Source organism: Epinephelus lanceolatus, chromosome 1, assembly GCF_041903045.1.
Source record: "Epinephelus lanceolatus isolate andai-2023 chromosome 1, ASM4190304v1, whole genome shotgun sequence".
NCBI classification, from domain to species: Eukaryota; Metazoa; Chordata; class Actinopteri; order Perciformes; family Serranidae; genus Epinephelus; species Epinephelus lanceolatus.
The window spans coordinates 40,404,689-40,429,493 of NC_135734.1; the positions used below are offsets into that span (position 1 = coordinate 40,404,689).

The window sequence follows — 24,805 nt, forward strand, 5'->3', positions numbered from 1 at the left end:
ATGCAAAATCGTCTCAAAATTCTTTAAGATCTTGGATTGTCTATACTGTAATATTATTATGTTGGTCTCTTCTATACACATGATATCTACGTAATGCACGCCTGTCTGTCCTGTGCGAGGGATTCCTCCTCAGTTAGCCTGTCTGAGGTTCCCTCAATATTTTTTCACCCATTAAAGGGTTTTACCTTAACTGCTCTGAGGGTGCAGGGACAGAGGGTGTTGTATGTTGTAAAGCCCACTGAGGCAAAGTTTGATTTGTGGTATTTGGATATATCCTCCTGAGACCTGAACTTTTGTTTGGTCTGCATTTTTTATTCCTCCTAACTATTTTGGATCAGAAGGACCTGACAAGTATAAAAACTAAACATTGTTACTGATAATAAAGTTCAGATGTCCTTCAACAAGCTGATGATAAATTCCCAGTGTCCTCAAATAAGTACTTGCTAATTAATAGCGCCTTGGCTTGTCACTGAAAATTGGTCAAATTTGTTGCCATATCCAACTACAAACATTATTAATCTTAAATTAACAAGATTCAACCATAAAATGTGATCAGGTTTTGAACCTTGTCCACTTTTGTGTCGGGATCGACTGCAGACTGACTTGGCCAATGTTAGACGTGAGCTACAATCAGGAGCATTAGAATTAATGATTAGGGGACAGATCAGTTTGAGATGGGTGGTCTTGGTGTCTCCTTTACACCTCACCATAACTGGAGTGGAAAACTTAACACAAAATTATTCAGTCAACTGTACACAGAAAGAAGTGTAATTGGGCTGTTTGTGTTAAAGAACTGGAAGCTAATGTGTAGCTATTTGGCTCCTTAACCAAATAAATGTGTTTTATTCCCTTGACACGTGTTCCTTGGATTTATTGTCCATATCCAACAGAAATTGTTGTCCACTACAACACTTGAAATTTAAACCTTTCTGATTTTAACCAAGGCAACTATGAATAGATATAAATCATCTAAAAAAGTTTAAGGAGGGAATACTTAGTGAGCACAGAGAAAACCACAAGCACAGCAGAGTGGGTAGGCTACTTAACGTCGTCATATATCGGTATCCACAAACTCTGTTATCACAGCTATTATTACAAACATATCTGAGTGAGCTGCGACCCCTCAACTCTCACATGGACTCATCTCTTGTGTTGAGCCGTGACATTTAGCCCACAAGTATTACGAGAATTAGTGTTCGTCAAAGGCAGTTAAAGTCATAAATAGACTATTTATCTTGACCCTCCCTGAAGCTACAAATATTTTTCCTTGAGCCTTCCTGAATGACTGAGGGAAACTGCATGACGCTCCCTCCACCAAAAATAACCCTTTTTTTAATATTCACTCTACAAGTAGGTTTTGGAGCCAGAACAAGAAGAAAATGACACGGGAGTTAAAGTTACCATCAAAACAAACAGCTTATTTCTTAAGCAAAATGTGAATCCTTCTCACACTAATAAGAATACTGTGTTTGATCCACTTAAACAAATTAAGGCAACGTTTTGCATCTGATTATTATGTAGATCAAGCAAGACTTGTGCTTGTATAAATTACAGAATTTTTTTGTACATAACAAATAATTTTTCCAAGTAAAGTAGGTCAGCTTAACACAATTAAGTCGACTTCACTTTCAAAATGTGTTTTTTACATACAAAAATATTAAGTTGTTCATACAAATACTAGCCTTTCTTGATCTACATAATTATCTGATGTAAAAAGTTGCCTTAATTTTCTGAAAGTAGATCAAACACAATATATAGATTATTTTTATTGTGCTTACGATAGCATTATCACACAAACGGTGTGTACTTCAGCTAATTTAGGTATATGACAGCTACACATCCTACCACACAAACCAACAAAATGTATTAATTTATTATTATTATATTGCAAACACATACAACTTTATGTTTGAAAGTTAAAAGTTTTAAGATGAAAATTAAATCCTGGAGTTGAAAAAAAAGTCGTGGTTTATCCACTGTTGTCATGCAGGAGCGCAGAAATTAATGTTTATTTACAGGATCTGGTGCAAACTGTTTATTAAACGGGTGAAATTTCACTTTTTCAAGCTTAGATTTGGTTATGTCTCCTGACAGGAGTGTTTATCACTCAAGATGTGTTCAAGGAACGTCGCAATTTTGATAATTCAATTCAATTCAATTCAAAACACTTTATTTGTCCCCAAGGGGCAATTAAAAGGCACATAGAGTAGCACAACAACACCTACAGACAATTTGACAAGACAACATAGACAATAAAAAGGATGCTACATGATATGTATTAAAGTGCTGGAAGTGCTTAAGTCCATGAAAAATACTATAAGTTAATATAATATATAATATATAATGATAATGATAATTTTCGTTTTTACAGTTTCTGACTGTGATAGATGGTGTTATTTTGGTTATTATCAAAGAAAACATGCCTTTCAAGCCTGCGGGTGGGTTTTGGGGTTCAGATGGTATTTAAAATAAACACAAAATACAACCATTTCAAGTATGTCCCTCCTCAAAGCCAAACTAAAAAACAATTCAGAGAGACCAATTCATGGAGTTTCAAATCTTAAAACGATTAGACAATTATTTGACATGCCTCCCCTATTTTGCACCAGCCACGCTCCCTTATAAGTAAGTAACAGTCCCTTAGGTTGTTGTTTTTTTGTTTGTTTTTTAACTACAGTCCTTATCTAAACATATGAAGTCAGCATAATGACTTAGTGCCGAAAAAAGATTTGTTTCAAGGCTAGATGTTTAGTTATTAGCGTAGATGCAATAAATGCCAGTGGGATTTTGAACGACATTTTCCTACTTCTGGAGCAGAACCCGACAGTTCCAGTGTCACTTCGGCTCTATTCGGACATTTACGGTAGAAACCGCTGTTCTATCAGAGAGCGTCATGACGTCACGTGAACGTAGGCAGACGTTCCCCACATCAGTCGTCTCACTGGATGTTTATTGTCTGAGGCAGGGCTGCAGTCAACACCAGGTAAGAAAATAAAATGACTTAGCTCGTCGTCATGTCACTTCATAAACCTTGTCGTGTGTGTATATGTGAAAGGGAAGGTAACGTTAACAGATTTTGGTCAAGTTTACCCGGATGCAAAGTGGTTGGAAAAACGGTCCACTTAACGCCAAGTTAAAGGGACGGTTAGCATGCTAACGTTAGCATATGATACATGATAACGTTACGTTTCTCTGCACGTCCGAGTAAGTGTGTTTCTTTAATACGTTTTCAGAATAAATGTCACTAACGTGTTAGCTATTCGTGAAGTCATATGACCGGTAGCTTCTCACAATCTTCCCTGTGTCTCGCTCAGCAGGGAGCTGCTAGCTTAGCTCACTGTGTGTTTGTCCCGCTGTTGAGTCAACTGTCGTTAACGTTAACTGACAGAACAAAGAAAATAAAACAAAGCGATGTCGCTGTCATGTGTTTCTCTACACTGCTGCTGCTCATCAGCACTTTGATTGTTAGGCCGGGTCCATTTCGAAAGCAGTATTATCACACACCGACCAGCATAATGTAGGGTGTCCGACGTCCTGAATATTGCTGTGTTGTATAAGTTAGGCTAACAAACACAACTAGCAAGCTAATACTACTAGCTTATGGCTACACGATAAAGCAGCTAAGTTCTGAGCTAACATGACTGACGTTAAATAACCACCCCAAAACATGTGAGGAAAGTAAATTTTATCACCATTTCCAGAGCATTTGGGGTTACAAGCATAGTTTCTGTAGGGTTAAAACAATGTATAAAATATTCAAGGGCGTTAAACTACCTACAGTGATGTACTGGTTGAGTTACAGATAAGAGGGGGTTGACTTTTTACGATTATGAGTCACTTTTTGCTTAATTTTACATTCAGTGGCATGCAAAAGATTGGGCACCACAGTTCAATATTTAGAGATGACCTGGCTTCCAAAAAGTTTAAAGTGAGATATGACAAATTTCTTAAATAGTTTAAGCATGATTACTTTTTTATTTCAGTCTTAAACAGTTTAAAAAATGGATAAGGACCTGAAGCAAAAGTTTGGGCACAGTGCATGGTCAGCACTTAATAGCTTCTAAATCAGGGGTATCAAACATATGGCCCACGGGCCAGAACCCGGCCCACCAAAGGGTCCAAATCAGCCTGCTAGATGACTAGACTAAGGCAGAGTTTATACTTCTATGTTGAATTGACACAGTACCCTATGCTGTAGCTTGACGTGTACCCTCCCAGAAATGTAACAGCGCGTCACAGCGACACAGACTCCTGTCTGTTTTTGTAAGCCTAAAGGAAATGGCCACTTAAGAAAGAAAATACAGACAGTTCTTACTGACCCTCATGCCAACAAGAAGTCCAGTGTAGTTTTTTAATCTACTCGTTCAAGGTATCGGAGGACAACTGCCAGCCGGATTTTTCCATACACTTGAAGTGCACGGAACCCACATTTTGAAAATGTAATAAAAGTATGCTAATGCATTTCAAAAATGCCAGAATGGCTCGTCCGTCGTAATCCAAGTGCCCTGAAGCCGCGGCATGCAAAATTGACTTGAAAAGACGTATTTTACTCCACTTTTATAGCATAATTTCTCACCATGGTCAGTTAGCCCGCCCTGCAAGCATTCTGTGTTTACATGACAACTCGCGCGAGACTAGCTGATGGCTACTGGTGGTGCTAGTTCTCGAGTCTCGTGTGAGTTGCCATGTAAATGTGGCTAACTGACCACAGTGAGAAAGTATGCTATAAAAGTGGAGTAAATTATGTCTTTTCAAGTCAATTTTGCATGCCACGGCTTCGGGGCACTTGGATTACGACAGACAAGCCATTCTGACGTTTTTGAAATGCATTAGCGGAGTTTAATTACATTTTCAAAATGTGGGTTCCGTGCACTTCAAGTGTAGCTGTTATTCCGGCTAGCTGTTATCCTCTGATACCCCGAACAAGTTTTGTGGATTAAAAACTACACTGGACTTCTTGTTGGCATGAGGGTCATTCTAAAGTGGTCATTTCCTTTAAAACCATTTCCCTCAGTGGAAACAAAGCTTTTTCACAGATAGGAAACAATACATTTAAACTTGAAGGAACACTTCACCCACAAAATGATCATTTGAATGTTAGTTACCAAATTCATGTCACCTTGAATTTGTGAAGAAAACATTGTTTTTCTCAAATGCTTCCACGGTGAACAAAGAATCCAAAAAAGGCAAACATTCTTCAGGAATTCAAGTACTCAGGATCCACATTTAACAAAAACTGTACCAAATCACCCTTCCACAATCCCTCACACAACTTATGTAGTACAATCCAGGTCTTATTTATCCATTCATATGACTAAGCACTTTGTATTTTTTGCTAAAGCTTTTCAGTATGAAAGAATTTAGCCTATGGGTAATGAGCCCTGAGCCTGCCTGGGCACACTCATTAAATTGTAACATTTTAGTGAAAATGCATGTGTTTAGGTAGTACTTAGCATATAAATGAGACTTGGATTGTATTGCATGAGTTGTTTGAGAGTTTTAAACAAATGTTTTGATATAATTTTGCTGTTGTTAAATTTGGGCTTCTTTTACTGAAGTTCAGCGGATTCTTCATACACCATGGAGGCATGTGAGAAGAACCAAGTTTCTTCAAAATGTCAAGGTAACATGGTGAAAAACTCATATTATTGATATACAAATGGTCATTTTGTGGGTGAAGTATTCTTTTAATAAGGAACAGACATAGACATTATGGTACATATTTACTATCAATCAGAGAGAGATTCTGCCTGGATATTAAAAAGATTTGATTTATTCTAGTGAGGCCTTTATAGTCATCAGCAAAAACAAAACCCTGATTACAAAGTTGATTTAATATTCTTTATTAATCAAGATGTTCACAAAGTGTCCTCTTGATAGCATTAACAACGTCTTGACAACAAATGCTCTGGAGGACGAGCAAATTTCAAACCGAGTACTTGCAGTGTCACTGATGTGTGATGTCACATGTTTTTGTACGTAGGATGTTGCGGCTTCGCTGTAAGACCAAAAATGGGAGCCACATAATGCAGGGATTGACTCATCAGTCCTGCGTGCAAGAGCTAAAGACGAAGGTGGAGGAGCTGACTGGTATCCCCTGTGACGTGCAGAAAATCATGGTCGGCTATCCACCCTCCAGCCTTGATCTTCGAAACGGAGATGCTCACCTTAAGGACTATCCCATCAAATCAGGTATGTTGTCAAACATCCACAATATGCAGATAAATTCACACCATTATTGTTTGTATCAGCATTTTATTGTTTATTTGCATGTTTTTATGACATTACATTAGTGTGATGACTGGGTAAGTTTTTAGAAGAAATAATCATTGTGAAAACTTTGGACAGTGTTCTGTGAATTATGACAAAAAAGTTGATGTGGAATATTTTGAACTAAAATTCTTCAAGGTATACTATGCAGGAATTGTCCGTTACTGTTCGTAAACATTCAAACTTGGCCCCTTCTCTCTACACTGCTTGTTCGTACACTGCAAGTCACTATTACAGGAATGTTACATTTGTTGTGATGGCAAAGCTGATACCTTAGCAACCTAAAGGTCCTGACACCAAGCTGATGTTGGGCTGTTGGTGAGTGTCCGTCACTCCCATTTTTGTGGTGTGTCCTGCACTCTTGGCCCTCATTTGCTTTTTTCTGATGTTCTTTTTAAGCCGATTCAACACACAAAATTAACGTCAGATTGGTGGAGCCCATCAGTGAACGAAATCACTCTGATTAGCAGTAAAGCACAGTGCACAAGAAGAGAAATGGAAGTGAGGAAAGTAAACAAACAGCTAAAGTCTAAAGCGCGTAAGTTTGAAAAAAGCTTGTTTTATTAGGTAAGATAAATTTTCTTTGAGTGCTTTTGGAGAAACAGTTAATTTTTGTTGTTCACTGGCACATAGTAAATATCCTTTGTTCTTTCAACATTAGATTATGTTGTTTATATGCTAATTGGCCAACTAGCTTCCCCTTTTAAATGACGTATACAGGCGACTGCAGTCTGCTGGTGTGGAGAGTTATTTCTTCTCATGCTTGTGCAGAACGTACGTGCTGGTTGGCCATTAGTTGTAGTCATTGCAGTGTGTTAATGTGCAACTTTTTGGCCGAGACACAGGCGACGTAACAGTTGTTTTTTGTCACCACAGTTCTTTGATGTTGGTTTGGTGTGTCTGGGCCTTAAGGCTGCATTCACGCCAAATCAAGCGTTGCTGCAAAAATGCAAGTCCTCCTAGTAATTTGAATGCGAGTAGTGCATCTAGGCTGCGGCAGTGGGAGGCCGCAGGGATGCTGAAAAATAAAAACACTGTGACGAAGTTGAAACAGAATCAATTTTTGGACAAATCCAACCCAATATCAGGCTGCAGTGGCCAGTCAAGTCGTGTTAGGTTTCTCCAAAAGTTGATTTTGTTACAATTTATCACCACAGGCCACTGCATATTTTTTTTCCTCATCAATCCCTGTGGCCCTCACTGCCGCAGTGATCAGACTGAAAGACATCCGCAGTCCATAGGAACAAGTAAGACAGTCTTCTTTCATGGTTAAATGTTACAGTGAGACAAACTTACTGAAGACGAATACTCAGTCGCTGAGATGAAGAGATTTGGCTTTCAGTAGCTGGAACAAGCTTTGTCCACTTGGCGTTTTGCCTCTCTTAGTTTGTGTGTTTTTTCAGCACTGTGTCCGCAGTTTTAAATAGCTTTCTCTTGAATACGTGCTCCTACTATCTGGTTGCTTAGTCTTTTTTTTAAGTCCCTCCTGACCTCAACTGTGTGCTGTTATTGGCTGGGGAGTGAACACCCAGAAACATCCTAAACACAGCAAAATAAGAAGAAAACAAAGGCGGAGGGAGAGTCTCTGCAGATAAATACACTGCCTCACACTTCTAATGGGTCACAAGTGATGATTGAGAGAGATTATTTGTGTACGAGTCAATACATTGTTTTCAGCAAAATCCTGCATAGTATACCTTAAATGCTTTATACCTTAAATTAACGTCTTCTTACCAAAGTGTGACCAGGCTGAACTGTGTTGTGTCCTCCTCTGTAGGAGACACACTCATTGTTGAGGAAGAAAAGAACAAGCCAAAGCCTCCTCAGGATCATCCCACTGTGACTAAAGCACCACGCCTGGAAGCCTCACCCATGCTGGCACGCCGAGTGGTCCCGGCTGACAACTCCTGCCTCTTCACCAGTGTGTATTATGTGGTGGAAGGTGGTGTATACGACCCTGCGTGTGCCCCTGAGATGCGAGGCCTCATCGCCCAGATTGTTTCCAGTGACCCTGCAGCTTACTCTGAAGCGGTGCTGGGAAAGACCAATGAGGAGTACTGCACTTGGATAAGACGTGACGACACCTGGGGGGGAGCCATCGAGGTGTCCATCCTCTCCAAGTTTTACCAGTGTGAGATCTGTGTGGTGGACACTCAGACAGTCCGAGTGGATCGATTCGGGGAGGACGCTGGCTACCATAAACGCGTGCTGCTCATCTACGATGGCATCCACTACGACCCGCTGCAGAAAGAAACGCCCAGCTCCGACACTCCGCCCCAGACTATCTTCTCCACCACAGATGACGTAATCCTGGCTCAGGCCCTGGAGCTGGCAGACGAGGCTCGCCGCAAGCGTCAGTTCACGGACGTTAACCGCTTTGCGTTGCGCTGCATGGTGTGCCAGACAGGCCTGGTGGGACAAAAGGAAGCTCGGGAGCACGCCAAGGAGACAGGCCACACCAATTTTGGCGAAGTGTGAATACTGTTTTGTCTTTTCTTCCTCTCATAAATACAACCACCACCAACCCTGTGCCCCACGTCTGGCAACTCCGTTGGTCTGTCTGTCAATCTGCTTGTGTGATCCTCTACCTCACATTGTCCAGCGACATCTATGGAGAATCTGCAGACACTGTGTTAAGCCTCTAATCTGTTCAGTATTACTTTTAACTGCTGTCAGTTCTCATAGTCAGAAACGCTACTGCAGTGCTCCGATGTCTTTAAAACCATCATTTTAGTCTGTTAGGGATGGTTTCAAACTGTTCAAATGGGTCAAGGAAAATATGCAAACTATTCTTAGGATTTGTTTTAAACTCTTTTGTTACTCAACAGCTCAGTTTTATTGAAAAACAGAAAGCAGCTGATGTGTTTCAGTTGATGCGCCAAATTGGTAGTACTTACCTGTGACTGACTAAACGTGTATGTGATAAAACCCTGCTGTATGGTTCTAGAAAGAGTTTAAAACAACCACTAAGAATTATTTGCACTATGATGTGATCTTATTCACTGTTGTCTTAAGCGCAGCACACAAAGTATGACTGTTATTCATCATGTTGATTATGTTGTTTATTATGGGTTTTTCTCATTGCAGATGTATGTCAGAAACTTTTCCAATACTAAAACTTAAGATTTAGCTAACTTTAGATGTCTGAATCATTCAGCACGGTTGGATTTTGTTGAAGTCCCCCCCCCTCCCAACACATTTTAAAGTATGTAAAAAAAAAAAAAAAAATACTCAGCTATGGTTAATTTTTTTTGTTTAAAAAGATTTTCCCCGCATGGAATGTTTAAAAAACTCTGAAAAGGAGCTGGAAGCAGATCTACTCTTTCTTCCTCAATGAAATTATGAGACTGGCCCCTGCCCCACTTAACTTTAGCCGCTTGCGCTAGGTTAACCGGTAAAAGAACAGCGCGCATCAAAAAGCTAGCATTAGCGTTAAAGGAAACATCGGAGAAATTCAGCCATACATGTTTGAATCTCAGTTAGACCCAGACTCAGATGAGCGACGTATCAAAATGGTTAGTGTAGCATCATTTTTTTTGTTTCTGTTGTTCGTTAGCTTGTAGGCTAACTGACAATGGCTGACACGGTGTTAAGTGCAACACACACCGCCGCTGGCGTGGCGCTGTGGCCGTCAAGGGCCGCCCCCCAACACACACTGGCAGCGGCGCGCAGCGGCGCCGTCAACATGTATTTCCCACCCCAGCCCTCTAGGTGGCTGTACCTACACTAGTTGCCAACGGTTGCCAACTGCTAGTAACAGAAGAAGAAGAGGAAAAACTTTGAGGTCACAACAACTTGAATTTCACAGGTGAGTTTCTTATCAAAGTCGTCTTATTTAAAAATTTGAAACAACCGGAGTTGATCCTACGAGACGAGACGTACATAAAAAAAGGCTTTTCTCGCAGCGCCGGCCATGCTGGAAATAGAGCAGTGGGCTGAAGCAGAGCGGCACGGTGCGACGGCCGGCACCAGTGTGGGTTGGTTCATAGAATATAATGGAGGCGGGCGTTTTGACGCGTGGCGTACGGTGGCGGTGTGTGTTGCACTTTAATGGTTGTGAAACAAGACAATAATATCTGCCATGATGGTGTTTTTGGAAGATAATGGAATGAATGGAATGTTTGCTGTCAAATGTTCACTATGCTAATGCTAAATGTCGCTCTCTGACAAGTCCGCTACATGCTGGAGGTTTTAGATTTCTTTGCCAGTTATGTGTTGAAGTCTTCCCCCGTTTACTGATTAGGTTTGTCACAAATTAATGTTTGAATCTCAGATTGTTGTCAGTAGAGGCATGTAAAAACACCTTTTAGTGACAAACTTTGTACAGCTACAAGTCAGAGTAGTCAAGTCATTTTAGGGGACATAAACATAAACAGTAGAAACACATTTCTGAATGGAGGGGGGCTTATGATAATGATACGCTGGATTCATCTTTACAAAAATGTGACATTTCTTTAAAATTACTGTGTGAGTAGTGGCCATTGAGACTGAGGTTATGCATTACAGTGTTGCAAATTGTGATCAAAATTAGACTAAACACTCATGTTGGACTTTTTCCCTTTTTTTTTCCCCTGTTTTTTTTTTTGATATTGCAACATGGTTTATCAGTGATTATACTTTAGATTAGACAAAAAAAATGGTGCTGAAAACATTTCACAAAAACTGTAGCTCTTTGTTATTCTTCATCGGTACGACAGTTTTTCAGGAGTGTAATTTTTAATTCAAGTGTGTAATTTTCAAATGTTGTTATGCTGTAATCTTTTAAAAATGTTTTCTTTTTTGTTTAATATTGCTGCATATTTTGGAAAACACTTTAAGCATGATGAGGTGTTTGAGTGTGTTTTTTTTTCAGATCACCAGACACGGTGAGAGGGGAGTGTACTAACTAGAAATCTGAAACGAGTGAGTGCAAGACACGCTGTATAAGATGAATCCTGCTCACTTGCATTTACTGTTCAGGTACAGTCCACACATTATGTGTTCAGCTAATCCGCATTAAGCATTTATCTTTGCAGTTTTGATTTTTCAGCTTACATTTGCAGTCCATTTTATGTAGTGCATGTTGTCAAAACTACGCCATTCTGTTCCACTATATGTTTTGCACAACTGGAGCATGTTCTCACGTTTCTGCTAATTCCTTTAATACTCACTGCCTTGAAGGATGAAGCATGCACTTGTTTATTTTAAACCACAGCTCAAAATGTTAAATTTGAGGAGGCCATAAAGATATTTGTGGGATTATGTTTTTTTCTCAAAGCCCAGATTATTGTTGCTTCGTGTTCTGCAGAACTAGTATTACTACTTCACATATCTATGATGGCGGTGTTGGTACTAAGTTGTTGCCAAAAAAAGAAAATGTTACAGTGGAGGACTTGATTGGGGCTTTCTTTTAGGTCTTTCTTGGTTCAGGCTCAGAGACGGTGTTGGGAATTAAGCTAAAAATCTCAAATTATTTCTTTGTGTTAATGTGAATTACTATTTTTTTCTTCATCTGTTACTTTTAGGTAGTTTATTTTAACAGTGATAATGGATTAGTCAGCTTGCATAAAAGTGAAACTATGAAATGGCTTTGTTGTATTTTGTATTTACCAAGTTCTCCTAATTCTTAAAGGACAATAACAATGAATGTTGCACACAAAGCACTACAGAATAACTGGATTTACTTGATTTTTTTCAGTGTTGTGTCACAATTAAAGGTTATAGCCGAAAGCTTTGTGTACGAGTCATTTTCTATCAACTATTTCTTTTTAATCACTGTTTTAACCATTTTTATGCTTCATGTTGTGTTCAGCCTATTTCCTAATACTTCTTGTAATAGTAACTGTCACCACATCACCCATTTGGTTAACTTTGGATGACATACTATACTATGACCTTTTTTTGGGAACTTTCGATGACATACTATACTATGACTTTTTTTGGTGAAAGTTGGACAACATACAATATTATGACTTTTTTGGTGACATTTGGACGATATACTATACTATGACTTTTTTGTTGAAATTTTGATGACATACTATGCTATGACCTTTTTTTGCGAAATTTGGACGACATACTATAATATCACTTTTTTGGTGAAATTTGGACGACATAGTATGCTATGTATGACTTTTTGGTGATATTTGGACGACATACTATACTATGACGTTTTTGGAGAAATTTGGACTACATACTATACTATGACCTTTTTTGTGAAATTTGGACGACATACTATAGTATCACTATTTGATCAAATTTGGACGACATACTATCCTGACTTTTTGAGGGAAATTTGGACGACATACTATCCTATGACTTTATGGTGAAATTTGGACGACATACTATACTATGACTTTTTTGGTGAAATTTGGATGACATACTATGACATTTTTGGTAAAATTTTGATGACATACAATACTATCACTTTTTTGCAGATATTTGGACGACATACTATACTATGACTTTTTTGGTGAAATTTGGATGACATACTATGACATTTTTGATAAAATTTTGATGACATACAATACTATCACTTTTTTGCAGATATTTGGACGACATACTATACTCTGACTTTTTTGGTGAAATTTGGACAACATACTATACTCTGACTTTTTTGGTGAAATTTGGACAACATACTATACTATGAAATTTTTGGTGAAATTTGGACAACATACTATACTATGAAATTTTTGGTGAAATTTTGATGACAAACTATACTATGACCTTTTTTGGTGACATTTGGATGACATACTATCCTATGACTTTTTTGGTGAAATTTGGACGACATACTATACTATGACTTTTTTGGCAAAATTTCGATGACAAACTATACTATAACCTTTTTTTTGTGAAATTTAGACGACATATGACTTTTTTGGTGAAATTTGGACGACATACTATACTCTGACTTTTTTGTTGAAATTTGGACGACATACTATACTCTGACTTTTTTGGTGAAATTTGGACGACATACTATACTATGAAATTTTTGGTGAAATTTGGACAACATACTATACTCTGACTTTTTTGTTGAAATTTGGACGACATACAACTGTATGAAATTTCTGGTTAAATTTTTGACAACATACAATACTTTGACTTTTTGGTGGAATTTGGACGACATACTATACTATGACTTTTTTTGATGAAATTTGGACGAAATAGTATACTATGACTTTTTTAGTGACATTTTCAGGACATTCTATACTATGACTTTTTTGGTGAAATTTGGACGAGATACTACACTATGCCTGTTTTTTGGTGAAATTTCGATGTCATACTATACCATGATCTTTTTCGTGAAATTTTGAACATATACTATACCATGACTTTTTTTGGTGAACCTTTGAAGACAGACTGTACTATGACTTATTTTGATGAAATTTGGACAAAATAGTATACTATTACTTTTTTGGTGACATTTTCAGGACGTTCTATACTATGACTTTTTGGTGAACTTTTGACGACATACTACATTATGCCTTTTTTTGGATCAAACTGTTATGACATAGTATACTATGACTTTTTTGGTGAAATTTTGACGACAGGCGATACTATGAAGTTTTGGTTGAAATTTGGATGGCATATTATACTATGATGTTTTTGGTGAAATTTTGATGATGTACTATACTATGCCCTTTTGGGTCAAGTTGTATGTATGTATAGTATGACTTCTTTGGTGAAGTTTGATCCACATGCTATACTTTGAGTTTTTTGTTGAAATTTGGACGACATACAATTGTATGAAATTTTTGGTGAAACTTGAACGACAGGCTATGATGTTTTGGTTGAAATTTGGACAACGTACCATACTATGACTTTTTTGGTGAAATTTGGACGACATACTATATACTATGACTTTTTTTGATGAAATTTGGACGAAATAGTAAACTATGACTTTTTTGGTGAAATTTTGACGACATACTATAATGTGACTTTTTTGATGAAATTTGGACAAAATAGTATACTATGACTTTTTTGGTGACATTTTCAGGACATTCTACACTATGACTTTTTGGTGAAAGTTGGACGACATACTATACTATGAGTTTTTTGGTGAAATTTCGACGACATACTATACCATGACTTTTTTTTAGTGAAATTTTGACGACACACTATACTATGATTTTTTTGATGAAATTTTTATGGCATACCATATAATGACTAACTTTTTTACTTGAGTTTTTCATGGCACACTAAACTTTGCCTTTATTGGTAAAATTTCACATCATCATATGCTATACCATGACTTTTAAAGATAGTGTTTAATTAAGTTTTCATGATATTGTATACTATGCCTTTATTGGTGAAATTCTTATGACAATATCATAAAACTTTTTGGGTCAAATTAATATCATATACTGTACTATGAGTTTTTTGGTGAAATTTTGTTGACATACTATACTATGACTTTTTTTGGGGTAAAATTTTTATGACAGACTATAACCATCAAAAGAAAATACTCCTGTATCCTATAGTTAATAAACAATTTAACAGGGGTGTCTAGAGAAAAGTTGTCACAGGACAACAATGCAACAAACATTTGAGGATCTCATTAAAAAAAGGTGCATTGCTGTAGATTAAACGGCCAACAGTATATAAAGAAGTTAGAATCAGCACAATCTTACATAACTACAGCAGTAAAATGCAACACATTAATGCAGCAGTAATCTTTATTTATTTATTATTTATAGTAAAACACAGAGAGGAAACATTTTACTGTAGACTGAGTACTTTTACTTTAAGTACATTTTGCTGTTTATGCTAACATAGGCTATTACTTTTTACTTAAGCAGGGCTTTGCAGTGTGGTTTTTTTGTAGGTATACCACTGGTATCGCCTACAGTATAATGATACATGGGCTAATATACTGTATGATGGCAATCAAACTCTTGATCTGAATCATTCAGATTGTTGGTCAATTCAGAGATTTGAGAATTTTTTGTTGCCTGACAGTTAACTGAATATTTGGGTTTGGAAAGTTGGTCGGGCAGAACAAGCTGAAGATTGATGATTGTCTGACATTTCACAGAACAAACAATTAATCAATTCATTGAGATTATAATTGTCAGATTGATCAGTTATGAAAATAAGCAGTGGCCTACTTCTATTACTTAGCTGTACATAGACAAGGCATAATGTCTAAAAGATTTTTTTCTAAGATAGTGTGCTGTTGCAAAGATGACAACACAACGTTCAACTATCCACAATGTGTAACCAACCCAAGTGACTTTAATGTAACATCACAACACCTGTAAAACACTGCTTACATCTGAGTGTAATTATCTCAAAGAAAGTAATTTGTTTGCATTTCCTTTTACAGTAGTAACAAGTTACTCTTTGAATAATGAGCCTGTATTCAAACTACAATAGCAGAGAGAGTTTGAAACAGAGATACTGATTAGCAGATTACTGCATTTGTAGGTAGGCTGCCATGACGACTAGGGCTTGTGCGTCTTAAGGAGAATGCTGCTCTCTGATTGGCTAAAAGCTTAGAGCACAAAGTCCCTCATGCAGGTGACACAGAGCCGCTCACTCCCTCATGTCTTCACTCACACAAGTGGCAGAAGATGGATAACTAAATACTCGTTTACGGAGATTCAAACAGGTATGTGCTCAATGAATGCTTTTCCAGTCTGCGGTCAGTTTATTTAAAGTTAGTTTAAACACCTGTTAATGTTACATAGTTTAATTTAAATCATGTTTTTCTTCATATGTTAATATAAGTATAGCTCATATGTAGTAACATATCAACCCAAGTTTTAGATCACTTTTGGTGGCTTGAAGTGTTTTTATTTCCTGACTAAATCCATGTTTTGAAAAACTATTGCTGCCATACTTTATGTTTGTGTGTAGTGTCATATAGCAATGCAATTGATTAATTTTTTTTTTTACAGTGTGTTTAGTCAGCCTTATTGTTATTTGCTTTTCTTTTGGGACTGAAGTACAGAACATCTTTTGAGCAGTTGACTTATTGTATTTTTTGCAAAGCCTGTATGTTGGGCAGATTATCTTTATTACAAAAGTGACAAAGCGCCTAATGTACTTTAACCTAAATCTGAAAGTAGAGGGTTGAAGGCCAGGTGTGAGGGTTTAAGTTGTAAACTTAAAAACATAACGTGGATGATTTGACCCAGTTGCATAATCCCCTTCAAACAGTGCATTATGGATAATAAAAGCTTGGCCAGTTTCTCTTTTATAGCCACAATCAAAACTGTTATTGCAACAGAGATTAATGTTCCGTTCCAAGGAGTTTGACATGGGCACTTCAATTTATTACCTTGACCTCTGCTCATCCTGTTTTTTCTACTTTGTGGTGGTTGCTACTGTGTTGACAGGTGTGTGGAGATAACATTATGATCACCCATGTCCTTTCACTGGAAATGGTCAACGGGAGTTAATGACTAACTACAGTCTTATTAGTCTGTGGTTTTGTTATGACAAGTGGGAAAAAAACGAGTCAGAGTACACACTTTACAACACAGGAATTACATAATACTTGACACTTAATTGAAGGCAAATTTGATTATTAAAAGTCAGTGGCTTTAAAGTTAGAAATAAAACAATAAATACCTGCATGCAGCAAGACATATGAGGACATTTCATTTACATACTGACCTGGCGATAGGAACTTTAAATTTTTGTAGGGATGGGATGACATAGCAGAGCATGGACAGTGAACAGAAGTGCTTTTGTGCCTCTCTTGGCTTATCTCGCAGCCATTCCCTCTCAGGTGTGTTGAAACTTATCCAAAAGTGAATTTCTTTTCACTCGAATCAGACAAAGGTTCCTTTATACAAAACTTCCTGCTCTGTAGCAGATAAATAAAAATGTCTTTATTCTCTAAAATTCCTTTGTACAGGTAGAAATCCAATGCTCAAATAGCTGCTGGACGCTTTTTTGTTATTATAAATGAGATTAGAAATTTAAGGAGCAGCTGTTAGGCCTAAATTTTAGCATCCCCAGCAGGAAACTGATCCCTAATCACGGTAATACTATTTACGTCCTCTTTGCATCTCGCCACCTGCAACTACTGAAAATGTCTGTGGCTGAACATACACCCAAATGAATAATGCTGCAGAGAGACAACACAGTCAAACTGGATATCATATAGCTTTCAGGGGATCATTGCTGCTGCCCTCCACTCCCTCTGAAACTGATCCGGTTGAGGAAGATTAGGAGTGGCATGTGTGCTGCTGTAATCTGAGTCACATGCAATTAGAGGACTAGTTAGATATCTGTCAGAAACGCACTAAGCTATGATACTCTGTCATTCCGTCCAGTCAGCAGAAAGCTGGTGGGCATGTAAAACACACCACAGGGTAACACAGGATGAGACGATGATGTGGAGGAGATTATATTTAGGCAGGTCTGCATGTGAGACTGAGCAATTTAGAAAGCTGGGAAATAGTCTAATACATCATATATTACTTACAGACAGTGTATCCTTTACTTTACTATGAACCATTTGCCAAACATCGGCCTACTATTGTAGATGGACTTCCAGGCAGCCAATGGTAATAGCTTTCACCAGTTAAGCATAAAAATGAAATCGTAGAGCCTTAGGGTATTGTGGTTGTATGATGTTTTAAACTGTATATTTTTAATAACATTTTGGTCTACATGTCAAAGCCCAACTAGGGACAGGAGTTGAAAATTAGCAAGAGCGATAAACTCTCAACACATCAGTCCCATACTCAGTAGTGAAACTATGTTGAATTGCATTGTCCCTATCAAATAAAATAAAATATAATAAAATAAGATTAAATTAAATTAAATTAAGTTAAATTAAATTAAATTATTATGTACTTAACATTTAATTTAATTTTTTCTTACTTGTGCATGGATTGTTTTGAAGACTAGTTGGGAGTCTCAGTATCTTAGAGCTAAAACAAAAAGTAAACTGTTGCCTTCATAAGCCAAATCATCAGAAAATCTGCCCCAGACAAACACTACGCAAATATGGATGTTGTGAAAATAATATATTGTAAATTCATTTTTCTTTTCTTGCATTAAAATGGTTGCTCTTATGCAGCATTAGAGTCTTAAATGTTGAGTGTAGGGGTTTGACCACAAACTCTTACACACTAAAGATTTCTAGGAGTTTGCCATTGAGCAAAAAGAATCTTATTTTTGACAAAAATGTAATTTACCAAAGTCTATCTAGAGAAGGTTTAGATACTTGATTTCACAGAGACTGTATACAGCTTCTTTGGGATTTTTTAAAAACAATTTTATTTCACTTATACCATTTTTTCCCCAGTATCTTTTTCATTAAGGAGTTATATTTCACAGATTTTCATTAGGAAATTAAATAAATTCATAGACACAGACGTGATATCTAAATAACATAATAAACAGGCACAGTAAATAAATATATTAATACAAAATAACAATAATTACAAAAAAAACCATTTGATATTTTTGCCTCCAGCTCCTGTAGTGCAAACAATAATGCTGCCTATCACTGGACACATTTGTCGTTCTATAATGTATGAAGGCTACAGTCATGCTCTCTTGTCCAAAGCATGCTGGGACATTACAAATGTGTTATGAAGGCAAAGATTCTTGTGCAATCACAATGTACGCCATGTTTACAGTATGGACTAATAATACCATCAAAGTAACCCAGGACTAATTTGAACCTGGGTTGACATAAATGACACTTTGACACCTTTGACACTGTTTAAATATAATCCTGAGCTGACAGTAAAGACGGATCAGCCTGATTTGGAGCTGTACAGTCCTCTGTGGTGCTGATTGCCACTCATTTTCCCTCCTCTCCATATCTGCTTACATACTTTGGAAACAAATTTATAGCTGTATGTTGTTAATAAGTGTCTGTGCACATTGTACTGTCCATTATTTATTAATTGTAGAGGAAGACAAAGTCCAAACTCCTTTACAGCTAAAAGATTGACCTATGGCACTTACATCAGGCGTGGTCAAAGGACTGGACTTTAGAAATATGGTTGAAGCTTTTACAGATAAAACTCAATTGTTTGGTCTGCTTTGATGCAACTGTCTGTCAAACTATGATCAGTGCTGTGTTGATCAAAACGTGCATGTCGAGTCCTGTAGAATGAGTCTTTTTCTGGGCATCTATTTATATGAGTTTTTGGACTAAACATCTGACAGGATGAGCACATTTGTGCTGCAAAATTTATACAGACTGCCACTATTGAAGGCGAGCCTCTGTGTTCTTAATCCCTACTGTTCCATTGGTTGTCTGGGGCCTCATTACAGAAAAATATTCTAACTGCTTGTCCTATCTTAACCTAAGTTTCAAAGATTGAAAAAAAAATCTATCTTCCTATTACAGAGGCAACTTCTAAACTCAAGCCTGTCCTATTGTACCTCAGACCTCCTGTCTTAAGAAATCCTACCTGATTCCTAACTGTAAATTAAATTTGTCAATCGGCATTCATCCTGTCATGCCTGTATATTTGATTAGAATGCAATAGGTGACAAGAAGTCACTGTTAGCAAAAACCCAAAGTGCATTTGTGGTTTGCATGACCACAGCATGCCTGCTTGTTGGCCTCTCCAGAGCCAGTTGTATAACATGTTGCTCAAATTCAAAATGAATCATCAATACAAGGTCTAGAAAATTCAGAGCGTCAGCATATGGTTTGAGTAGCCTTTCAGTTTGAGTTCATGTTATTCCTTTATTGTTATTGCCAAACAGCCTAACAACAGTGCTGCTGCCGTTTCTGGCACTTGTTTTGGATTTAGGACCCTAAAGTCAGGATAGTTCTGTAAAAGCTGAATTCCAAATCCTGAGATAAGATTTTTTTTTTCTTAATGCAGTCAGGAAACATGTTTCTGCAATACAAAAGGTAAGACAGGATTTCAAATTTAGGAAATTTCTGTAACGAGCCCCCTGGACAAAAAGGAGTTCTCTCATTGAAGTCCATGTGACAGATACTCTAAAAACTTTATTTTTTTTATTCCAGCACACTGGGCTATTTCTAACTTACAAAGTAGTCTATTGAGCTATAATAACATCACACAGGTGTGTTTTCTTATGTACACATCCTGAATTACTTGTAAACTGGATTCACTGTTACGCTGATTTGTAATTCCTGCGTAAGGCTGGGAAACAAAAGTTATTGTAAGCTTAATGTAAAAATATTGCAAAGATAATGTGGAAGAGTAACACTTTACAGTAAGTTTCACAAAAAAGCGAGCTGTTCCTTCAGTCATATCAATTAACTAATCATTAACTAATGATAAGCTACTGTATGAGATTTGATTGGGACTTACTCAAGAACTGAACATTAACTAATGGTTAGCGACTAATTTGTTCCTCAACGGTTACCTTAGTCATTAATAATTCACAAATTATTACCTAATGATAAGCTACTGTATGACATTTGATTGGGAGTTACTCAAAAACTGATCTGATGAATGAACTTATGGTTAGTCACTCATTCGTTCGTCATTAGTTCTTTAGAAACTACTGATTTTATGTGTACCTTATCGTAAAGTGTTACCTGCAAAAGTACTGCAAGGGAATGCAGTAGGAAAGTATATTAAAAGGAAATTTTCAATGTCGTCCTTTATGGAATATATATTTTTCTCACTGTACAAAAATACATGCAAATCAATGACTGATAGAACAACTAAGTATGCAAAAATAGTATGGTTAATTAAACAGAATCTACTTCTGAAAATGAAACTCACTATGTATTCCCTTTTCTCAGAGTGAAACACAACAATCTGTGCCGCTACCCTCGGATAAACTAGGGCAGTAAGATGCCCAAAAGTGATACCTGGCCAGGTGGCATTGGATTGGAGACGATGACTGGCATGGACAGCGCTGGCAGCTGTGACAGCGTGGTCAGCGCCAATTCTGGCTTTGTAAGTTACTGACCTTACCTTACCCTCTTTATTCTGAGAAATATATTAGTTCTACTACAACTCATTATGTAAAACAACATGAATCAAGATGGAACCATGTAGGTCACAGAGCTGAAGCATAAAAGCAAAAGGGGTGCATCTGGTTTTATAGTTTTGTGACTGTTTAGACATTAAAGGTTTATCTGGTAAAAAAGTGATGTCAGTTGTTCTTGATGTCAAAACGGATTTTCGGTCAATCAAGGAAAAGCCTACCTTTATGTTTTACAGAGTGATGATAGTCTGGAGCATCTGTCTGCTGAAGAGAAGGCTTGTCTCATGTTTTTGGAAGAGACAATTGAGTCTCTGGATACCGAGGAAGATAGTGGACTGTCTAATGACGAACCTGACCAACTGCCCAGCCCTGGCAACCTCGCTACCAAACTGGCTGACCTGTCAGCCTCCATGAGCAAAAGCAAGCTCAACAGTGAGTTAATCTCTAGGCACAGATGCAGAATTAGTTAAACAGTTGTCAATTAAATACTTTCTAGTGACCAACATAAGCTTGTTTGTCTTTCAGGTTCGGAGAAACATGCTTCTAAGGAACCAATAAAGGAAAACGATGACACCAAACCCAGCTACCTGGTCCCGACACCTCTTGTTGTGGCAAGCAACTCTCCATGTTCTCCCCCCAAACCAAAGCCGGGTGTCCCTCCAGACAAAAACCTCAGCTCTAACCCTCACTTCACTCTTTCAAGCAACAAACCTGATCACAAACACAACCAGAAACCTGTTGCTCCCCAGGTACCTTTAGAGGTTAATGTTGTGATACCTCCTCCACCTAAACCCAGGGACTACTCAGGCAGGACACCTGAAGGTTTACCCAGAGGTCCTCTGTCCTATGAGGCACTTGTTCATCTGCGGAGGAGTGCCTCCACAAAGAAGACACCTCTATGTCCTAAAATTGATCATACTATAGAATTGGACAAGCACCTTCCTGTCACAGAGGAAGGCCAAAACCTCAGGAATCTACCAAGATCTGGTAAATCTTTCTCAGAGGCTTCTATGTCCAAGACAGGTCCTCCGGTTGTGGCCCCCAAACCCAAAAAGATTCCTACCAACATAGCTGTGAAAACCCCCCAAAGTGAAACATCCATAACTTCAGAAAATACGTACAATATCAAGAATGCAAAAGATCCCCAGGTTGTGAGACTGGAAGCTTTGCAGAAGCTGGGCCTCCTGAAAGACCAAGAGCCAGAAGATGAGACAGCAGCCTCACTATCTCCCCCTAAATCTCACTCCTGTCCAGACCCAGCACCCAACAGATTTACATCTAATGTTAATCCATTAAGAAGCCCATCGTTTTGTTATCCTCAAGTGCCCACAGAGCCAAAGAGTAGGTCTCTGCAGAGCAGTGCCAGTTTCCATCACTACTCCAGACGTGACCAACAGCCTCTGCCTGGACCACATCCCGCTCAATCCAATGGACTGAAGGCAGCTGGTCTGGAGCGCTCTGCTACTCTAGACTACCACAGAAACGGTGGAAACTGTCAACCTGTACCCCCCAAACCCACAAACTCAGTCGGATACACAGTGATGGTGGTGCCTGGGATGGGAGCTGATCGGAAAGAAGCACTCAGAAAGCTCGGACTGCTCAAAGACTAAAGCAGGTAAACAACAGGAGTCTGCCTGCGTAAATACAGTGCTCAGAAAGAGTTCAAGAGTACCATCAGCTTAAAGAGAGTTAGAGCATTAAGTGGGAACTTGGCACTTGGCACTTTGGCAAACTAAAGCAGAAGAGGATGAAGGAGGAGAAGAAGTTAAAGGGCAAGACCAGCACTTTTAATACAGGTTGTGATCACTCACTAACTTCAGGGCAGTTTTCTTTCCAACGATTGTCCTTTGTCCTGGAGGCTTCAATCTGAAAATGCACCTTACACATTTCAAACCCCTGAGGCTGTACGTATTTGATTAAAAATGGTATGTTAATGTAATGCCATCCAATCAGAATCTCTAATTGTGTTTAACAAATATCAGAAACAAATTGACAAGGCTAGATATCAAATCAGCCCAAGATTGCATATGAATAAAAGTAATCCCTACATCTTCAAATCAGACATTTCATTGAGTTGTTTGAAGGGACAGTTTGCCTCCAAATCAAAAAGACATACTTTTCCTCTTACCTGTAGTGCTATTGAGTGTTGGCGATATCAGCTGTGGAGATCTTTGCTTTCTCGCGAAAATAATGGAACTAGATGGCACTTGGTCACACACAAGTAAGAATTTTTGTTAACAATATTAAGAAATATTGTAATAAGCCTATATTGGCACAACAATAACATTTTAGAACAATGGTAACATAATACTGTGACTTTCATTTAATCTTCTTCCTTCCTCATTATACTACCGTAACATGCTGCTCCAATGTACTTCTACTTAAAGGAAACATCAACTCAACAGAGTTTTTACATGACTGATCATTTCATAATTCACAGATGTGCCTTTAAGTAAATTGTTGAGTACACTCCTTGGAGCAAAGCCTCGAAGAAGATCATAATTATTGTAAAATTAAATTCTGACAGTGTTTTGGGGTGATTTTTTTCAGTGTTTTCTAATCTTTAGTAGCAATCAGCGGCACATTATTGAAATCTGATGCATCAGTAGCTCAGTGTTTTGTTTCTGCTACTATTTTATACAGTATGGTTTAGATGGTTTTACAAATGTGTGACAAACTGTGTCAGTGTGACTGCCTTCATTGTCTAAATACTGGGGATGTTCATCCAGAATGAATGACAATGTGATTATTTTTACCAACTCTTTACCATTACCATTAATACCGGTGAAAATAAAGAAGTCTGCATGTTATATCTTGAGTATTGTTATCATTACTCTCAAAAGTTCAAATACAGTATCACACCTTTTTAATTTTGACACGATGAACATTTAGTCTCAGAAAATCCTTGTTAATAACACTTCTTTCTGAGGCTTTTCGGTGTACTGCAGTCAGCATCCAGTTGCTCACGCTCGCACAGCATAGGCACGAGCAAGCACCTGGGCATTGGTCAAAACAGTGACATGACATACCCGAGACTGACTGTGATTGACCGTCATTGTGTTGATAGAATGCTGAAAGGTAAATTACAATCTTATTCATTACAATTACATTACTATCTGTAATGTTCCTGTGTTTAATTTTGAGCATTAGCTCCATGCTACTATAATGCGGCTAACATCAATTAGCTTGCAGTTTGCTAACGCTACAAAGCAGTCAATGGCAGAGCCAAGCAGTGTAGCCTACGTTGACTGTCTAACCTTATCTTAGATTAACTCATTGGCTACCCAGTAAGCTGTAACTTAGCTGAGCTGCATGGATGAGGAGTTGGTTGCTTAATAACGTCAGCTGATTAAGTAATTTTCAAACCAGCCCTAGAGGTCTGGATGAATTAGCAGACGTTAGCCACTCAAGACATTTTGCTATGTTAGCTAGATAGCTTGCAATTCATCCATTTAAACAAGCTAACATTAGCTTACATTAGCAAACTTAAACCACAATATCATAATATATTTCATGTCAGTGTCTCGTCTAGGATTTTTTCAGCACCAGGGATTTATTATGTGAGACAGACCACAAATGAGACAAGAATTAGAGAAACCCGCAGTCCTTCCACCTCCCTCCCTTCCACTCTGACATAATACTTCGCCGGCAGGAGAGCTTGCTT

General features: G+C 37.9%; 2 protein-coding genes across 3 annotated transcripts; both read left to right on the plus strand.

Moving 5' to 3' along the window:
- The first annotated feature begins 2,894 nt into the window (after positions 1 to 2,894).
- On the plus strand, positions 2,895 to 11,979 carry yod1 (YOD1 deubiquitinase). Of its 2 annotated transcripts, XM_033625813.2 has the most exons (4): positions 2,939 to 2,983; positions 5,559 to 5,623; positions 5,984 to 6,192; positions 8,048 to 11,979. In XM_033625813.2, exons 2-4 carry the CDS (start codon positions 5,616 to 5,618, stop codon positions 8,746 to 8,748), a joined length of 918 nt encoding a protein of 305 aa, XP_033481704.2. In that variant the 5' UTR covers positions 2,939 to 2,983; positions 5,559 to 5,615; the 3' UTR covers positions 8,749 to 11,979. The 2 variants fall into 2 exon arrangements, with proteins under 2 accessions (XP_033481705.2, XP_033481704.2); XM_033625814.2 differs by lacking the exon at positions 5,559 to 5,623 and having other exon boundaries at positions 2,895 to 2,983.
- Positions 11,980 to 15,786: 3,807 nt separating this feature from the next.
- Positions 15,787 to 23,951, plus strand: LOC117256562 (specifically androgen-regulated gene protein). Its single transcript, XM_033626046.2, has 4 exons — positions 15,787 to 15,856; positions 20,954 to 21,110; positions 21,378 to 21,573; positions 21,667 to 23,951. The coding sequence occupies exons 2-4, from the start codon at positions 21,006 to 21,008 to the stop codon at positions 22,749 to 22,751; spliced, it is 1,386 nt and encodes a 461-aa protein (XP_033481937.1). The 5' UTR covers positions 15,787 to 15,856; positions 20,954 to 21,005; the 3' UTR covers positions 22,752 to 23,951.
- The last annotated feature ends 854 nt before the right edge of the window (positions 23,952 to 24,805 follow it).